We start from the raw sequence: 19826 nt of genomic DNA, 5'->3' as shown, positions 1-19826 counted from the left end.
TCACCATTTCTAATAGTTTCATTCGCGGATCAGTGAACTGCAAGCGATTATCATAATACTATAAGTTGATAATATATTTTTCCAATAATATTTTTCAGTAATTATCTTACTCGCGTCGCGTCTGATTCAGTTATTGGGTTATAACCCTTTACGAGGGTTAATCTATTATTAGCATATTATTATCAACTTTGTACAAGAGATCATAAAAATAGGAAAATTAATGCTAGTTGAATCATAATGAAAATTAAGCTAATATATCGCAGTACGTATGTATTAGGTTGTCCGGAAAGTCTGTCGAACGTTGTTATCTTTATTTTGATAGAACAAAATGGATCATACGTAATTCGATAAAAAATTATAAAACAGATAACGTTGTGCATCCATTATTTTCTTATAAAACGAAAGACCTAATTCGGACGACCTAATACGTATCTTTGGTATATGTGTCGATGTATGTAAATGTTCATACATATATAGGTACGATATACGCAGTAGATTTCAATAATCTCCTTTGTAATAGGCTGTGAGCCTGAAATACAAATAAATATACTATACTATACTATACTGTACTGCAGTATTAAGTTTATCTCAATAACTGTTTATGGAATTAATAAATTTTGAATTTTTCTTGTCAAGTTTCATAGGTCGTTAACATTTTACTGTTCTTTTATCTTTTTTTCACAAATGCAAGGATTTGCAGCAATAGAAAGACAGCTATAATATTGAAATTCTGTTTATTGGAAGAAAAAGAAAGGTGTAGGTTTCACGTCCAAAAATTTAATATTTAATGTAAATGCTTATTATTACAATTATTAATTGAGTATTTACAGTACGTCCGAAAATGTACTGGATTTTTCGTCGATCTCTGTCGGTTTGCTCAAATTACCTCGGTTATGAAACGAAAGAAACACAGCTACATTCCTCTCGTTTACTTTACGAACCTAATATACATTTATAGCATGAATCTATAAATAATTGATGTCATGCAACAATCAATGAACATTTTAATAAGAATACGAACGACACACGGCGTAATCGAACCGTTAATTGGTTCGTGGCCTAAATCCGACATTTCAAAAGTAAATTCTTCGTACTGATGCTTCTTAAGATTTAATCGTCGTTAAGTGAAGCATGGAATAATTAATTCGGGTAGCGTATCAATTAAACCGATCGATCAGGCTAATCATCCGCGGAGTCAATGCACTGGACAACCTGGATCTGAATTAATCGACAATTACATGGGTATTAATAGTAACGAGGGTCAAATAATATTAATCTGGGGGTAGTTAGTCTTTAAAGTAGAACTAGGTCTTTACTAAACAATACGAACTTTAAACGACATCTAAGATCGTGGATAAATGGTCGCTCTTGCTTATTATTATTAATGTTAATATTCTTGTGAATATAAATATTTTCGTTTCGATCTAACTAAGCATATGCGTTTTAACATATCCTAAATTTCGACAAACTTTATGTACTTTTTGATATTTCCTTTTTAAACGAATCATTTGTTATTATGATCGGTTATATTATTTTTTATTTATCGTAATCTCGAGCTTTCGACTTAGGACGGTTGCCGGTTTACATCGTATTTACTTATCACTATGTTATATGCGACTCAACTATGAATTAAGTTTGGTCATTTTTGGGGAATGATTCGCCTAATCTGAGAAAAACATTTTCTTTTAGCAATTGTAATGTTTCATTATACGTTTAATACGTTCTGTTGTACTTTATAGAATTTAGTGGCGAGTTACCGGAGCTTGAAGTTACTAACCGATATCAAGATCAAAGTAAACGTTTTGTTGTATATTGATAGCGTGATAGAACTTCTGTTATCAGAATTTCCATCGCTCCAATACTCTACGAATATCGAGACATTCTGCTATCTGAATATTCTATTATACATACAACGCCTTTTTGGTAACGTTTTGTATTCTGTTTCCTTTTCATAATATTCTCTACAAACAGAATTACAATACATAGTGTAATACATATGTACGCTATTCCACGCAGAAAAAATAACTTCAAACAAGTATTAATTTAAGAGATAAGCAGTATATGAAATCTAAGCTTCTGTATTGTTTTTAAAAAATATACATATAAAAAATAAATAGAAAAATTCGTTATCCCAAAAAATTGCGTTGAAATGGAATTTCTATCGCATAGTTTGAGTAATGGAAGTTTCAGTCGACGTTCAAACATTTTTACGCATATGTCGGCAGTAGATTAGACATATTGTCGCAGACAAATTGTCGAAATTGTCAAAAATTGTCAAAAATTGTCAGAAATTGTGGAAAGCGGTCGTGCCTTTGTTCCAGCTTTGGTAGGGTCGTTAACCATTGGTACCACGTTCTTTTTATCGCCAATTTCTGGCATTCTCACCGATAAAATTGGGATTCAGATGACCACATTTTTGGGCGGTGCTATTGCGTCCAGCGGTATGCTTCTATCCTCAATATTTTCTAGCAAGGTAAATTATTTCTTTCTTTTTTTCATTTATTTCCGTGTAATCATTTAACGAAATAACTTGCCTACATCGATCGCGTTAATTTCATTTTTACTTCGAGAATCAGTATCAGTATAGAACGCACAGCGTAAAATTTCAGTTTGGCAGGTGTTTACAATTCATTCCTACATTTTGATCTTCTTCTTTGTTGTCATTATTATTCAATCGTAAATTAGCTATTAGTTGATTATAAATTACACTCACGTTCATCATTTTCGTTATATTTATAAAATGATCACGCGTATCATTTGAATGATTTATACCAAACATTATGTTTAAAACAGCTAATCGATTTTTCTTGCACCGTATCGATGAATGATCGAAATTTGTATTCCATCAACGCATATACAATTCATCTAAATGTGTCATTTAGACGAAACGAGTCATTAACTATATTTAATTGAAAAAGCTGATCACGATAAGAATAAAAAGAGAACATCGTAAAACAATTTGCACGAAGATACGTTATCCACCATGTTACATCCTGTTCTTCTCGTTGTCATAATCGACTCGAGTTATTTTTAGAATCGCTGTGCTTCAGGTGACATTACTATATTTGACTTATGGAGTGATGTACGGACTTGGTGCTAGTCTTGCCTATACACCGAGTCTAGCGATCTTGGGCCATTATTTTAAGAGGTACTTGGGTGTGGTCAATGGTATCGTCACGGCTGGAAGCTCTGTATTTACCACCCTTATGCCATACTTAATCGAAGTCATACTTCTCCTTTTCGGTTTGGAAGGGACGTTAAGATTTTTAGCTATGCTCACTGCGATTGTCATGGCTTGCGCTATTCTCTTCAAACCGATTCCACGTAAGTCTTAATTCCTGCTATTCTTTATATTTTCGTCTTCGAATTTCATACTTGTATTACACTTGCGTTATACCTTTAACGTCTTTGGAATGGAAATTTTCTTATCGATTCTGTCCTTCTTAGTTATGATGTCCAATCTAGAATTTTTTCATTCTTTGAGATACGTTGAAATGTTTGAAGTTCTTCTACGCGTTCTTTCAATCTCTCAAGCAATGTTTTATCATAGAGGCTATTACGAAATAACGAGTAGATATACTAAATCGAAAGAGAACAACTTGCGATGGCGCAAGGAGAATGATAACAAAATTTCAGTTTCCCTCGTGATTTAAAAAATAGTGTAGCTAAATTAATCGAAAATCGAAGATCATCGTAACTCTTTTTTATCACGATTCTTGCAGTTACCTCGGTGCCGCGGGATCAACTAAAATCCAAATCGGGCTTCAAAAGCTGTCTGAAACAAGTTGTGAACGTCTCGATTTGGAAGAGAAAACGATACGTGGTATGGGCTAGTTCGATCCCTCTCGCTTTGTTCGGGTTAGTATATTAGATCAACGAGGAATTATTTGAATATGTACGAACACTTTCGCCGTAACGCAAGCAGCGATCCTTGATCGGCTTAGCTCGCGTGTCTTTTGTCGGCGGCTTCGTTCTTTTCCTCGTTGTTAAACCATTAGCTTTGATTATTGATACGCGACCACTCGTTAACATTGAGACGATCGAGGTTGTCAGTTAAATTGCAGTCGGCGCGGAAAACCGACGACAAGTTGGTTAACGAACGCGTTTGCGAAAGGAAACTAGTTTCCTAACGACAGTCAAGTTACATGTGGCTTGTAATTCAAGCCATCGTCGAAAGAAACGACCACGGCGAAAGCGTATAAAGTGACGAGTATTAAGTGACACGAGTGGTCTGATCAATGAGAACGTTCCTTTCAGATATTTCGTCCCGTATGTTCACATCGGGAAATTTGTCGAGACGGTGTTTAAGGGCTCGGATAAAAAGCTGCCGATTATGTGCATCGGTATTACTTCCGGTATAGGTCGACTTGTCTTCGGATATATCGCTGACTTGCCGAAGGTGAACAGAATATTGTTGCAACAGGTAAATCGTTCACTTCTTTTCAATCGAATAATTTTGAACAAATCGTTTCTGGAGAACAATTTTTATAAATGAAAAGAATATATATATATATATACATAAATGAATTATTACATATACGTATAATATATCGCACATATATTTAAACATAAAAGTGTGTGGAATTGAAACAATTCAGTTAAAAGAACATGAAAACCGTCAAAGAGGGATTTGAAGGACTAAAAATGGGAAATTATTTAGTACCTGTCTAAATGAGTTTTCATGTAATTCTAAAGAATCTAAATAACGTCTTTGTAAGGTTCCAAATATTTTTCCCGTTTCCTGAAAAAATTTGTTCAAGTTTGTTGTTTCACTTTTTCATGTGTACAAGTACAAATATATATACACCTAATATTTTCCAAAATACCAAAGTACCTTTTTAAAGAGAATCTTTTACCGATTCGGGAATTAAAAAGCTTCATTCGTTTTATTTACTTTAAAGTTTTTCATTTGTTTCGAATGATTTTAGATATCGTTCCTTAGTATCGGTGTTCTTACAATGCTTCTCCCCGTTACGAATTCCTACATGGTTTTACTAATTATCTCTTTGGCAATGGGATTATTCGATGGCTGCTTCATATCCCTTTTGGGTCCTATTGCGTTTGATATATGCGGTCGAGAAGAAGCGACACAAGCCATAGGATTCCTATTAGGCATGTGTTCTATACCTTTAACCGTCGGACCGCCCATTGCTGGTCTTCTGTATGATCATACCGGTAATTAATTACGTCACATAATTAATTAAGATTTCATACTATCTGTTACTTTATCGGAATTTCGAATTAGCGATTTAGAGTTCGTTTTTTTTAACAAAATTCCAAATTAATATTTCAATCAGAAATCGATTTGATATTTATCTTTGAGATTTTTCTATAGAAAGTAATTTAAGTCGACTTTAAAAATATAACGAAGGCTTGACAATAGAATAAATATTTCACAAAATAATTGTCGACATGTTAAATTTTGTAATATAAATGTTTAAAAAATTCTATTACTTACTTACTGAAAAATATATCTAATTTGCTCTTTATTTTTTGATTTACGCAGGTAGCTATGACATACCCTTTTTCTTAGCGGGTATTCCACCAATAGTAGGGGCACTCACGATGTTCCTGATAAAATTCGTGAAAGACGAAGAGCAGACCATCATTAACGGAAACACAGGGGATAAAACCACTTGTCAAAATGGTCGGTAAACAGGTATTTGTGCATTATTCACATCTAACTAACAGAGTTTGTTTCTCCATGTGGTATCGAAACACGTGCGTGTCGGTTTGTAACTGTTTTCATCAAGACGATTGAAACTTTCCACGGAAAGCTTTTCGGATAATATAAAATACGAATCACGTCTGCTGTCGAGGGGGACAAAGCACTTGGTAAAATAAATTCAATATTTCGAGAAATTATGTCTGCACATTTTGCTCAGACTTCGTTGCTCTCTATTTATTTCATGCCATTTTCTTTACTTTAATCTCTATCTACTGATACTGCATCCTTTGCGAAAATTCATTGCATGCTTGCATAACATAATACATAAATCATAAAATCCCACTGATCCTTTTTGCATGTCACATTTCTGCATCAATGGGTTTAACAAAATTTGGAGCGTCACATTAATCAATGGACGATGCTTGAAATTGTTGCTAAATTTTAAGAGTTTCCGACAAATCCTACAAAGAAGAAGAGAAGCTATTATTGAACTATTCTTTTTTGACAGAATCTTCTTTGCGAAACGCATACGAAAAGCAAATAATATTCTTCAACATCTTTCTGCATTTCTAATCTCTTTTTCGTGGATGGAATCTTTTGGTATTTTAACATCGATAATGAATGCATTTTATGCAACACATGTTCTTGCTTTTTGTTTATTTATCTACGTATATGTAACGAGGGCTAATGCGGTAATTCGAATTAATCATGGTAATGCAGCCTTGCAACAATTAATTACTTATTGCACCCTGCGTTGACAGTTTAATTACGTGTCGGCTCGTTGCGATATGACAACAACTCTGTCATCCATTATGCGCTATTCATAGTCAGTGTTTACTTTCTCATAGAGGTAATCCCTCTACTTTTCCGCGAATATCTTATCTCCACGTATTAAAAGCGAAATTGGAGTCAATTACACTTCTTGGGAAGTGTAGTTAATTTTATCGTAAGAAAACCACACTTCTATGTGTAAGAAACTTTTGTTCGGGTATTAAGCTGAGAATAAAAATTCCATTTTAAATTTAATTTTCATTTATGTGATAAGTACGCTATATTATATATATATTATTATCGTGTAATGGTTGAAAAATGATAATTACATAAATTGTATATTACGAGAACATCCTCCGTTTGAGAAACACTGACACAGATGAGTAGAACGTCTGCAGTAGTAATAACCAGTTTGGGTCAGACACTGGTTCCACTGACCCGAACGTTGTGCTTTCTATATGGAACGTGTTAATAAAAAGCAGTGTTATTCTCTTTTTTTTACAATCGATACTATACATCAAAATCATGAAAAAGATTTTACATCAAGTTCAATCACTTTTACTTCATATTTATTTATCGCTATTTGCTAATAAATGTCCGGCGTCTATAGAATTTATTGTTATATTTTTTTCGCTGTATCTCATATAGTTAACAAATAAGTATTATCCTTAAATGATGATTTAAACATCGGAAATAGAACCTTTTACTTTTGGTTTTATTTTCTATATCCTAGCTCTTCAATCTCACCAAATTTTCTCTATTCTCATTTTCCCTTCTATATTTTGTACATTTCATAAATTCAAAAAGGAAGAGCTATTGGCAAAGAAAAAACAAAACTTTTTTACGCGCCAATCCATTTTCATTGTTTCGACGAATAGAATTGAATCGATTCTTCAAACAAGCATTTCTCCGCTTACTTCTGTTTTTCGTTATTACTCTATAAAAATATGACAGGATACGTGGTACGAGTACATAGTATTCATTCTACGATTAAAAATAAGTAAAAAATACAATTTTTTCGTTTAAAAGCTGCCGCTTTGCGGAGTACATCGATTCGAGAAGTATCATTTGCTTGAAAATGAGGTTTCAAATGAAAAAAACCGAACTTCCTTCCATTATTTGTACCATGTGTTCTGCCATGCCTTCTACGAATGTCCCTTAAGTCTTCGTTAAAAAATCATTCGCATTTTTTAATTACTATCAAAGTGAACGTACCTACCTTCATTATCAATTAACATCTTGCACACCCGCAACTCCTCACTTCGCCATACTTCAATTAGCATTCTTTCTTTTGTAAATATTTCCGCAAACTTGCTCCGAATTGTCGATCACGTTCAACCGTTAGTTTCTTTTATGTTTGCAACAATTTCTCACTTACGATCCACAGGCAGCTCGGGCATCCACTTTCTATCCCCGTATCTCGTGACAACTCTCAAACACGAGCAGTCAAACTGGAAGATGACGCGTTCAGGCGTCCACAGCCATCGTTCGTCGGAGTGTTACGGATTTCACGAGGACACAGTGTGCCAGGATCACGAGATCGGGTATCTCGGTCGTTACGAACGCTCAGAGAGCATGCCATTGCTCCACCGTGAGAATCGACCAGCTTCCGGTCGCTTCCAAAGGATGCTGCAATCGTCGATTCTTATAACGTGCTAGCTTGCGGATAAACGTCGCTGTTTCGAGATTCTTCGCGTCGATTTCATCGTGATATTCTCGCATTACGATTCTTTTATCACTATCGTTTTCCATCGATAAATTGTCTTTTCATAGTTCTTTTAATAATTATTCGACGGTTATGAAAAAATAAATTGCGAGATTTCATGTGCATAATTTGCTTCAAATAATCTTAAATTTTCTAAGATACAGGTAAACTTGATGTTACGTTTATTCTTGATCAAGATTATTTGGAATATAAAATTTGCACTTTATAATACAGACAATAAAGAAAATAAAGGGTTGAGCGTATTCGCGAAGCAGCGACGATCGATAGATCCGAAAATCATTGTGAATAATAATCTTCGACGCTTTGTTCGCGTATAAATGTCATATCATCGATGTTTCTCGGTGGATACGAGCAACGAATGTTTCTAGTTTTTGTAGCGATTGAAGAATCGTAGGAGTTAGAATTTTTAGCATATTCACGTCGAATAGAACAGGAAATTCAACTAGAGACGAGGTATATTTTTTTTAACTCGTTCTCAGTGGAGTTTGTAATCTCTGCTCAACAAGCAATACCGATCAAGTCAATATTTTTCGGACGACAGAGTAAAAAGAAATAAGAATCGCGTTTTTGAATCGAATCGAACGAAATAAGATAGTCGCCGCGGTATTTTTAGATCAACGTACTCTACCACGTATTCGAAATCAGATCGCGTTTGCTGCGTCAATTTATTAGATTTTGTTTCTTTTTTTATTTCTATGTTACGTAGCTTATGCAAATAGACCTATACAAAAGACACAGAGATAGAAGTTTAAGCTGGTCTATCGATAGAAATGTTTTTAGGATCGATTGATCTAGAAAGAATCAAAACGTTCAACGTTTACTTTTACCTGCCAATTACGATATGCTGACATGTCAAGTTAATGATCATTATCTTATTCTACGCTAGGAATTTGGCAATTTTTTTTTATTTTAAAATTTGACTTTATTAACGATCGATAAAACCACGATGTGTCATGATGTTCTTTCGCATGATACTATCTTTGCTTCGTCCGCAGTTCTTAATATTTTACTTTTTCGTCGTAAGACGAATAGATTTCCTTGAAAAGAAATTTTGTTTTATTTGTCGTTAATAAGCGTCGTGACAGATGTTGTTATGAAAAGTATAGAAATATCATTGTTACACGAAAAGACGACAGTTTTAATAGTCTTAGATTTAAATAATCTAAGTAAAGGTGTTTTTAAATGTTACCACGATTACGATTTTATATCAATTGAAAATTTAGCCATTTCTTTGTATCGTATCCGAGAAAAGATTTTAATACTGTGCGTAGTAAATTTTTCCTTATGAAACATGTTAATGACTTAGGCAATTAACGAATCGGTCAGTGTTAGAGAATCTTACATGTTTTGTAATCTAATAGTTATTCTTGGCGTATACTTGAAAAATAGGCTCATTCTCCCTCTGTTCAACAATTACAACTAAATGTAATCTGTAAGGTTCCATTTAGTTTGTAGATTTCCTTTTGATACGTAATAGTTTGCCGGCCATAACATAATTAACGATACAGAATACTCTATTTTCCTAGTGTTGACAGAGCAAGAATGTTATTTTTCTCAAAATGTTGTACATAAAATAGTTAGAATATTGTGAAATCGCGCAAGAATAAATGACAGAAATAAAGAAATAAGAATGTTATAAAGATACTAGTTTGGAATAACCGAACCTCTGTGAAATATTATTTAATTTGTTAAGCGGATTATTGCTTAATTTCCAACAATTGATTTACTTAATTGTAATTATTTTTAACGATAGGAAAATTCAATATTTCAATATGACGTGATTTATTTTTAATAAACACAGATTGATAGGTAAAAAAGTGAGAAATGTCTAAATAAAGAAATTACTAAGAGATTAATATTTAAAGAAATGGACAATCTGAAGCGTTAACTCGTCTTTTACGATTAACGAGTTAATTTCCTATATCGTATACGTTCATCTACGATTCTTTTTCTTTTTCTTTTCTTACCATCAAGAGATTTCGTTTTCACGAAGAATGTTGTTTCTTCAAATATACAGCAAAATGTTATAGCGTGTAGGAAGAGAATAGTGTACAGTACGTCGATTCTGCTACATTTTATATATACTCCTTGCTAGGAGGATATACGATGTGCTATTTCCGTCTTTTCAGAAAACTGTCAGATCATTGTATTCTTTCGCGTAAGAATAAATGTAACTGCCGCATGCCGGTCTGTTTTCCTGGAAATGTATTAGGTGGTTACTCCTTCAGGATGCATTCTCGATTTTTAGGTGTGACATGGTTCTATGTCAGACTGATAAAGATTTAACGAAAAACGAGTGAAAGGTATATCAAAGACTTTATTCATTCTTATTAATTAATTTTTGTAAATCGATTCAAAATTATTTAATTTTTTTAAATGCTTTTATACGATCTTTCTGGTTTTTCGCTCTGTCGTACTTTTTAAAAGAATTCCAAAGAAAATTCATTTATGAAACATTTTGTAGAAGATTTGCAATAAAAGATATTGATATATTTTTTAATAAGTGATATTTAATTTATTAATTAAGGACGATGAATTGAAACGTTCCACGAATTATCGATCAGGCATTCCATTCTTACAGAATAGTTCTTAAAATGAACGTCAAAGTAAAGTTTTCGTTAACAATTTCTAATTTCGTGTGGACTTTTTTAATCCTTTTAACTTTGAGTTAAATTACTTATATTTCGATTAAATCATCAACGATAATTTCGAATAACAATAGTATACTATTCCAGTAGTATCTAGTATTCCAATAATATATTTGTTCGAATTTGAAAAAAATCTGTCTAAAATTATTGGAAAAGATTTCCGTTGCGATAAAACAAATTTTATTTCTGCCGGATAAAGAGTATCACATTTTCCCAAGTTTTATTTCTCTTCAGTATTTGTTGTTCTTTCCAATTTCTCTTTCAGCTTCGTACAGTTTTATCAGCTTTTTACAATCTTATTTAGTCTCCTGCTGTCTTCTTTCCTTCAGCCGTTTTAAATCCTTCGTAATATTTTTTGCTTATATTTAAGTTCCCTCAGTTTCTTTTAATACTCCGCAATTTTCTATATACGTTTCTTAATTTTCTGTAATCTTTTTTACCTTTTACAGATACTCTTTCGTGTCTTTTGGTCTATTTTTACCTTGATTCCCTTACCTCCCTTCATTTTTTCATCTTTTCTTAATCTTTCCCAGATTTCACGGCCTCTCATTTCCATTCACTTTCCTTTTATTCATCCCGGCCTCTCTCTCGATCTTTCCGATCCTTTCAAAGCTTCCTTCGTTATTTTTGCTTATTATTGCTTATTATGCATACTCGAGAATTTTTCCAATAGAGAAAACAATTTTCGTTGCTTCCAATTTCAAAATGATCGACGAATATTGTCCATGTTATTAGGCAAAAAAAAAAAAAAAAAAAAAAAATAATAATAATACGATATCAAAGATACCGAAGGTAAAAACACTTTAATTATATATTAATTAGATATAATCAATTAACTTTACCTACTCTTTGTACTGTTGGATGGCACAAAATAAAACAGAAATATTTTCCCAATGAAAATTTCCGGGGGAATTAGTATTGAAATTAAAATCTGTACCGCGATGCCATTTAATTTGCATTCAAAGCTTCCTACGTTCTGTTTAAATGACACGACGTCGGTTCTCTCTGTTTTCAACGCATCGTTGCCGTTTTTATTTGGCGTTGCTGTTATCGACGATGCAACGTGAAACGAATCGTTATTCGTGCCATGGATTCGAGTCGTCTAAATTCCCAATTTAATTGCTTAAATTTACAGGGAGCGTGACGCATTAGGCGAAGTGAAAGTTTACTGCAACTACAGTTTAATCGCTGTTGATCCTTTTATCTCGCGTTCATACCATTCAATTTCCTTTTGTATAGAACAAGTGCGAAAGGGACAGGCTTTTCTACATAGGATATCGACATACAGTTTATTCTCCTTTCTTCCTAGCTAATTTCTATTTGTATCGATTTTTTTCTGATACGCCATCATACGAAATTACACGCACGACTATTTTTTCGGATAAACCACAATTCAGAACACTGGCGCTTTCGAGGTATATTTGGAACAACGATAAATCAGCACGCTCTAAATCCGCTCGCATTGTACACTAGATACAATTTCGACCTGAATCACAAAGTGATGTACATTGTGGTGACATATTAATGGTTTTATTTAAATCGACGATTATTGAGAGCTTATCATTTTTGTTTCCTTTAGTTATATGGACATCGGAGAGTTTGGAGAATTAAGAATATTCAATTCCGCGATCTTCTTTTGAATTCATTGTGATTTCAACGTATCATACATGTTATACACTATGTGTCTATTGTTTATGGTTGATGACTACAAAACTCAGGAAAAGAGAATTTTAAGTTGGTGCATATAAAAAAAGATAAGAAAGATGGTGTGAAAAAAGAAACGGTCGAGTTTCCAAAAATTCACTTAATCTTCCATAGCCAGAACTTTGTCAATTTATAAAAAAAATCTGAAATTTAGGAACTAATACCTAATCGTTAAAGATACGACGAACGAATAAAACAACATTTTTAGATGTAAATATATTGGCAACTTGTGATTTATTTATTATTTTACCACTATTATTATTTCTGTGTCATTCGATAATTACGATAATAGGATGAAAGAAACAAATCCAATATTGTAATAATATTAATAGACGAAAGACGCATCTCGTGTTCCTTCTCTGAGCTAAAAATTAAAGTTGAAAACTAAAGTGATATCACGAAATGTATCAGCGAAGAAAATAGATTATATCGTCGTCACGCCATTCGCATTCATCGTTAAAGGGCTTTTCACGATTCTATTCCTCAAATCCTCATTTTGTCATCGATTTCAATACGTAGATCTCGTATACTAATGGCAAGTATGTCGTGTTTAAGGTAAAATCTGTATTATAGATAGCCTTAATCATGCATCTACCAAGTAGGGATCAAAGATTCTCATAATTTATTCATATTAAATCTCTGTCGTTCCTCTCTTTACTATTTATTCCCTTTGATATTCTACAATGCTTTTTATTCCTTTTTACTTCACTCCGTTTTCTTTTCTATCTTCGCCAGAAAAAGTATATAAACGTGAAGCATAATAGCTTAGTTTGAATAATACACGTTAGTGATAGTTTGGAAGTTCCATTAGAACCAAAATTTGTTGACTATGAACGTAGTAGCTTCAGGAAAGTGATATTCATTTTTTGTAGCTTTCTTTTGTCCTTGTTTTACCTTACATTTCGTTTTTTTTAATTAGAGATTATCCAAGGACTTTTAATACGTGCCTAGTTTTATAATCGTTCAAGGATATGTATATAGAATTGATTAGCGAAAGTAGAAGTATATTCTGATTAATTCTCTCTAGTAGACGTTTGCGTCAGACCGAACAACTCGCATAGTAAATAAGTAGAAATTAATCTTGTTGCATTGCGATAGACATTATAGATGTCAGAAGAATTATGAAAATCAAAATTTAATATTCCAGTCATCCGTATCTTGTGTAGTTAACGTTTTGGTATTTTTATTTTGTTATCTTACGCAAACTGTTCCGAAATGAACAGAGTCTACGATGAAGGATAAGGAAACGATGTAATTGTCGGTTGATTAAAACAAAATATAATAAATCACTTTAATTAAAAACACGGTTTACTTTACCGAATAAAAAAGCTTACATCCCATTTAACTTAAAATCCAGTATAAAAAAGGAATAATAGTTTATATGCACCAACCTACTACGTTTACTACTACGATCGCCCAAAACAATATTCTTATCTCTAACCATTAGGAACAGCGCTTCCCACAGTCTACGATCTACACCTTGTTTTAATTTTATTATTACTTACGATGTTTATCAAATATCTAATCATTTGATATGAAAAAAAGCAAGCGGAATAATAATGTATACATATAAGATAATAATTCTTCGAATGTGTTCTTGTCGTGATCTTGCGATCGGTTCGTTAGAGGAGTCAAATTGCAAATTGAGATATCCGCAGAAATCGACTTTGAAAGTGTACCATTCACTAGGATAGTAGCGTCATAATCGTCCAATAAAAAACTACAAAGTCACGCTATTTTTAATAACAACGTCAGAGTTCTGAAAAATTATTCGTTGCCTCTTTAAATGGCCAAAAACGAATACTTTCATTGTTTAATGATCGAGCTACTAATTATTAACAATAATTTTCCATTTCAAATCTATTCCCGGACGTGTTATTGTACTATATCTATTGTACTATATAGCGAACCAACAATTTGTACATTCGTTATTCTCGTTATCATAGAACAATCCATTGATACGTTACAAACGATGCTACGTAATTATTCATTTGACCAATACGTGTCCAGGTAAGAAGGGGAATGTATTGTAGATGTAAACAGGTCGATTAAAGGCGAAGGAATTAGCGATGGCCAGAGCTGGATTCGTATCGAAATCTTCCTCCGGAATGGTAGAGGGCGTCGTTGGCTCTCTGGTTCGCGGGGTCGTTGTGGTTTTCATCGTCGTCGTGGTTGTTGTCGGCGGTACGGTGGTGGTAGTGGTGGTGGTGGTGGTGGTGAAAATTGGGGGGTGGCTTGTCGAGTACGGAGGTTCATAGGCTGGTAATCCAGGGGGCCCGTAATACGCATGCAATCGATTGTTGGTAGGATTAAAGCGTTGACCATTAGGACGCCATCCCCTTGGTTTATATGGCGATAAATCTGACGTTGCTAGTCCGATACAGAGAAGCACGAGGGTCAGCTGGAAAATGGAAAAGCAATTAATGGCTTAGCTGTCGCGTGCTTTTCCTGCTGTCCTTTCGGTGGCCGCGTTCTGAAATACGGAACGAAGGAAACGTTACTGGCAGACGGCCATTGTTATCACCAAACGAGTTTGGAACGATGGTTTCGTTCGATCGTGATTGTCTAAATTGATTGGGGCCTCCAGTGTTCCATGATTAGGAGAAATAAAAGGTTGCAGAGTCGGTAGATAGTTTTTCCTGGCTTACGCGGCTGTTTTAATGTTTGCGAAAATATCGCATCGAGCAATAAGTTTGTCCTTCTTTCGCTGATGTATGCATTTTTGTAACATTTTGCAGAATGTTAGAGCTTTTTCTTGTGCAATGTTAAGGTATATGTATCTGGATTTGTTTAGCAAAATTTTATATAAAATGTGACACGAATTTATTATTCAATTCAACAGTTTCGATTAGTTTGTTCGTAACTATAAAAGCGAGAATGGAAGTGTGTGATTTGTCGCGATATTTTTTTATATTAGTATAATAGATATTCGTTGCTTATTGAAAAAATTAATTTTAGTTCTACTTTACGCTTTCCGTTCCTTTCAATAATCGTTACGACTCGTTGAAGTTTTAAACTATTATTTTTTAACGAACAGTGTAACGTAAATTAATCAGGACCCTTTTCTCAATGATCTTAACAAGACATTTTTATCGAGTTCCATCGAGTTCATATTTTATATTTCAATTTATAGGTTTTATAAATTTATGTATTCATACATTCAGTTTTCGAATCGAAGAGTACTATTGATTTATGTATGCGTATATAAAACAGCATATTTCAGTTTGCTCATAAATAAAGATCATCTTGTCCGTAAAAACTTTTGTATTGCTGTTAAGGCAAAGATTTAAAGTTACAGCGTAAAAACCGGTGTGTTCTGAGAATTATACAAATATTCAGAAGATCGCTCCTCTTATCAGAATTACGTACGTTCTATCCAAAGTATAAAATTTATTTCTTACTTTAACTTTTCTGAAAACTTTAACTTACGCTTTTCAAACCTTATACTCCATTTCGATCAGTATCATCGAATTAGAAAATTCGTCAGGGAAAACCTAAACGATCGTACTCTTCTATTTCTTTAGATCGAAATAAACCTACCGTTATATTGATTTTATTCTTTCAAAAGAAAAGAGAAATATTTAGCCGAATTATAAAAAAATATTACAAAAGTGTTACTTTACCACCTCATGAAAATCGTTTCGTTCCATTAATTTCTTTTACAACTTGATTTCTTCTTTATTCACGTGACAAGAGATTACGATTTCCTACACTTTTCCATCCCAATAAAAGTAATAATTCAGAAATCATTAATCACTATTGACGAATAGATGGCACAATGACAAAGCTATAAATTATAAAAGAGAACTTGAAAAATACGTATATGGTTAATCGATATGCAAATGTCAAGTCACCGCGTTGTTATAAAGGATTAATGACGCGAAGTGTAAATACACGATCGGCTGGAACGTTCAATGAGATCAAAGTACGATTAATGGTTAATCGTTCCTCGCGCGCATAATAAATCCATTGTCTCGTTACCGTTCTCCGCATTATTGCTGGCCAAAAACACTGTTAACTTCACTTGGAAAATTTTGACTGGCTTTTGTCCGTGTCTTTCATCCGTCTTTATATGCGACCACACGTTTATGAGATGGCGTTCAAGCACCATGAATACGAAACGATTTCATTGGTTATTGCTCACCGTTTCGTAACTATACGCCAGACCTATATTACGTGTCATGAATGGTCATTCATTCGTAAGAAGTATCACGATGGCTACATGACTTTCTTGCGATGCTTCTTGCCAATTTTTTGTAGATTTCAACGAATTTACTTTAGTCGACGATGGGTGATAGATATGTGTTTTAAATAACGACGATATTAACACGTTATGCCTCTAACGTGATCACGCTGTTTTTATCGAAAAATTGCGATTCTGGAATATCCTTGGAAAATAGATTAGAATCTCTTTAATTCTACTTAGAATTCCTCTAAATTTTACGTTATTCCTTTATATTCTCTTTCATTTTATTTTTACTCTGTACACAAACTAAAAGAAACAAGAAGAAATTTTACTATCTCTACGCGTTTAAACTCAAAATGTAGAGTTAATAAAAAAGAAAAAAGTGCAAAGTAAATCAAATAGATTAAAATTAATCCTCGTATGCATAGTTTTAACGATAACGTTGTAAGCATACTTATAGAGCGGAGTTTCAAATCTATTACAATATAATGAAGTAATATGAAAGTACTACCAAATGATATGAAATTTAATATACTTGAACCTAACTAATTAGTATGCAAGCGTCATAATAAATAATAGTATGCAAATACTTCTTTTGGTCATACTCAAAAGCATTCTGTGGTAAGCGTTCGAATATTCTCACGGGACACTGTGTAAATCTTTGGAAACCAACGTTCCTCTCCCATCATAGAACTATTATATTCATAGAACACACTGTTATTTGTAAAACGGTTATCGCTATTCTGTACGAAGTTTCGGTACGAAGCGTGAGTATCTCAGCGATAGGTAATTTCCTCCTTGGTCCAGCCGGGATCGATTTAAAACGCACCGGCGAAAGCAGCCGTTGTAGTACATAATTTTGTCACGGCTTACGTGAGCGGTACACGTGCTCGGAATGCGGGATCCATTATGAATTCGCAAGATCAGGTCGGACGTCGTCCCGGTGCTCTTACGCGTACGAATTCGATCGGACTCACCGCTCGAAAAACGTGGCATGCAAGTTAATTATCGGATTGACAGTGAAGCTCACCCGATTCCGATCTGGATTCCGGCTGCGGATCGCTTAGAACCTGCCGGCTGCCCGATGCCTGCGAAGAATCCTGTGTGCAACATCCAGAGAATAAGTTCGACTTTTCTATAGTAGCCAGACAGCAGGGTTTTCGCTAGCGTTCCGGTAATTCTTTCCAGTTAACTAGTCTCGAGGATAGCGAGTCGTTTGCAGAACTGACGGATTTATTTTCTACTCTCTCTGGCTTTATATTTCTCGTACGTCTCGTATTTTTCGTGCGTTTTATCAAAGGATTTTGGAATATTTTTGTTAGGTCGATCGGGCAATTTTCTCTAAGATTTTTTGCCGAGTTTCTCATCTTTCTTTCATTTCGCGACCACGTACATTTCGACAAACTGCTCGCCAGTGGAAGAATTAACTTCCAACAAATGAAAAGTAAAAATCACGTAGAAAATAAATTTTTATCGTACACCTCGAAGAGATATAGATACACTATGATGGTTATTAGTCATGTTACGTGTAAGCAAATGAACGAGCCAATATTCACGAGCTACTTCGTAGACTAGGATAGAATATTTATACGAAATTTTCCATTTATCTTCGTTGACGAAGCGCCGTGCTCAAATGAATTAAATGGAATCTATCGATCTACCTTCCAATCGCGTCCACTCGAGTCCATTTGTGGTGACCTGTCGTTTCCGCTTTTCATTCTCGCCCGTTATCGATAATCCATAAGTCCCTTTGTGATAATCGCAATCTCGACGGATACGGAGGCCCGACTCTCCTATTTGAACGCGTTTGTGCTGTCAATAGATCAATATCTTTTTCAGCGGATGTGTTTGACATCGGCTGCCGTCTGCTTAGAAGAGAGCGAAAGATTTTACAACCTCTTCCTACAATATCCGATCATTCCGGAGAATTGTGTCTAATTGTCGAGACACAAAAAAATCAACATCGAGGACCAAACTTTTATAATGAACGGCAAACGACTTTTTAACCGGTTAACAGGTTACCTTTGATAATTATTTAATATAATAGCGTCAGTTTCAATACCGTGGATCCTGGCATATTAAACTTAACCAACATCTTAAATTTAACGTACACCTTAAATTTAACTGGACTGCGTACTTTTATTCGTTTACGGGAAATTTCAATGTATGAAAAGGTACAGAATGAACGTAACATAAAATATGCAAGGCAAAGTACTCTACCACGTTCAAATGGCGAAACATACAAGTCTGTATTAGTTATATAAGCTTTCGTTCCGACTGTGAAATTATTTTTATTTTGTTCCGTCAGTTCTGTAAAAATGGAAATTCTATTAATTTCCATGCGTTTGCCTTTATAGTATTTAAATGAATCTGTTCGTGAATTTCTCTAGATTTATTAATGTTAATTCATGGGTGGTATATCGAAAAGCACGTGAAATTCAGTGCTATAATTAATTACTTTCATCAGCAGTTTAATTAAAAGGGAACCATATGTTACGTTAATGTGGAACAGTAAAAAGATATTTAAGGTATCACTTGTATTATTTATCACAATGTTCGTTACGTTAGGTTAGTCTTCTCTAATAAATTTACAGAAAAAGTGTATGCAGGTTCTACTTCATTATACTAACGACGATATTTTCTCTACGTTGAATTAAATGGAAATGTTTCCTGTTTGAATGTTGCAACGATGATCTCAGTTTCCCTGTATGGAATTTTGCAATATTCACCTTTCGTCATTTTAACGAACACCGAAACTCGATTCCAACAGAATGTTGTTTCACCATCATAATTAGAGTTTATACAGAACGACGATCCGTTTATAGAAACTAATTTCGAAATCCTTGTTCATCGTTTAAATAAATAAACCATAGCCACGTACCAAATATGTCTCGATAAATTCTTCAAGTGAAATTAAGTGTTTCCTATTTTCTATCGGAGGGTAGTTCAATATGCTGTTAATCAGTCTTGCGTTATTAAATTGTCTTTTCATTTGGTTTTCGGGTTAAATATACGTTTTTGATACTGTTTTGAATATTTCAAAGACATCGATCGCCGGAATATTAGTACGAAATTTCGTAGATCTTCGTAAAAGCCTATGAAACACAATTGTGTACAATTGTA

General features: G+C 33.9%; 2 protein-coding genes and 1 long non-coding RNA gene across 12 annotated transcripts in view; 1 reads left to right on the top strand and 2 right to left on the bottom strand.

Moving 5' to 3' along the window:
- The window catches only part of Kar (monocarboxylate transporter 10-like protein kar), a 195950-nt gene that overhangs the window by 34579 nt on the left and 141545 nt on the right, over positions 1–19826 (top strand). For 6 of the 10 annotated variants that reach the window (XM_072016789.1, XM_072016790.1, XM_072016786.1 and 3 more), the window contains 7 exons: positions 2322–2473; positions 3051–3324; positions 3723–3858; positions 4258–4423; positions 4929–5175; positions 5507–5647; positions 7827–10373. In XM_072016789.1, coding sequence (XP_071872890.1) covers positions 2322–2473; positions 3051–3324; positions 3723–3858; positions 4258–4423; positions 4929–5175; positions 5507–5647; positions 7827–8098 — 1388 coding nt within the window. In that variant the 3' untranslated portion in view covers positions 8099–10373. Of the gene's footprint in view, positions 1–2321; positions 2474–3050; positions 3325–3722; positions 3859–4257; positions 4424–4928; positions 5176–5506; positions 5660–5753; positions 5836–7826; positions 10374–19826 lie in introns of those variants that run through there. The other 4 variants (XM_072016791.1, XM_072016792.1, XR_011801599.1 and 1 more) reach the window with 3 other exon arrangements.
- On the bottom strand, positions 3153–3510 carry LOC139994301 (uncharacterized). Its single transcript, XR_011801605.1, has 2 exons — positions 3385–3510; positions 3153–3346 (listed from the first exon to the last, which is right to left on the bottom strand). It is a non-coding gene; the product is annotated as an uncharacterized lncRNA (long non-coding RNA).
- Positions 13698–16638, bottom strand: LOC141445882 (uncharacterized). Its single transcript, XM_074112049.1, has 2 exons — positions 16499–16638; positions 13698–14918 (listed from the first exon to the last, which is right to left on the bottom strand). Exons 1-2 carry the CDS (start codon positions 16508–16510, stop codon positions 14505–14507), a joined length of 426 nt encoding a protein of 141 aa, XP_073968150.1. The 5' UTR covers positions 16511–16638; the 3' UTR covers positions 13698–14504.

This window comes from Bombus fervidus, chromosome 14, assembly GCF_041682495.2.
Source record: "Bombus fervidus isolate BK054 chromosome 14, iyBomFerv1, whole genome shotgun sequence".
In the NCBI taxonomy this organism is placed as follows: domain Eukaryota; kingdom Metazoa; phylum Arthropoda; class Insecta; order Hymenoptera; family Apidae; genus Bombus; species Bombus fervidus.
Note: the sequence above shows the minus strand (reverse complement) of the source record. Positions and strands in the feature narration are given on the sequence as shown.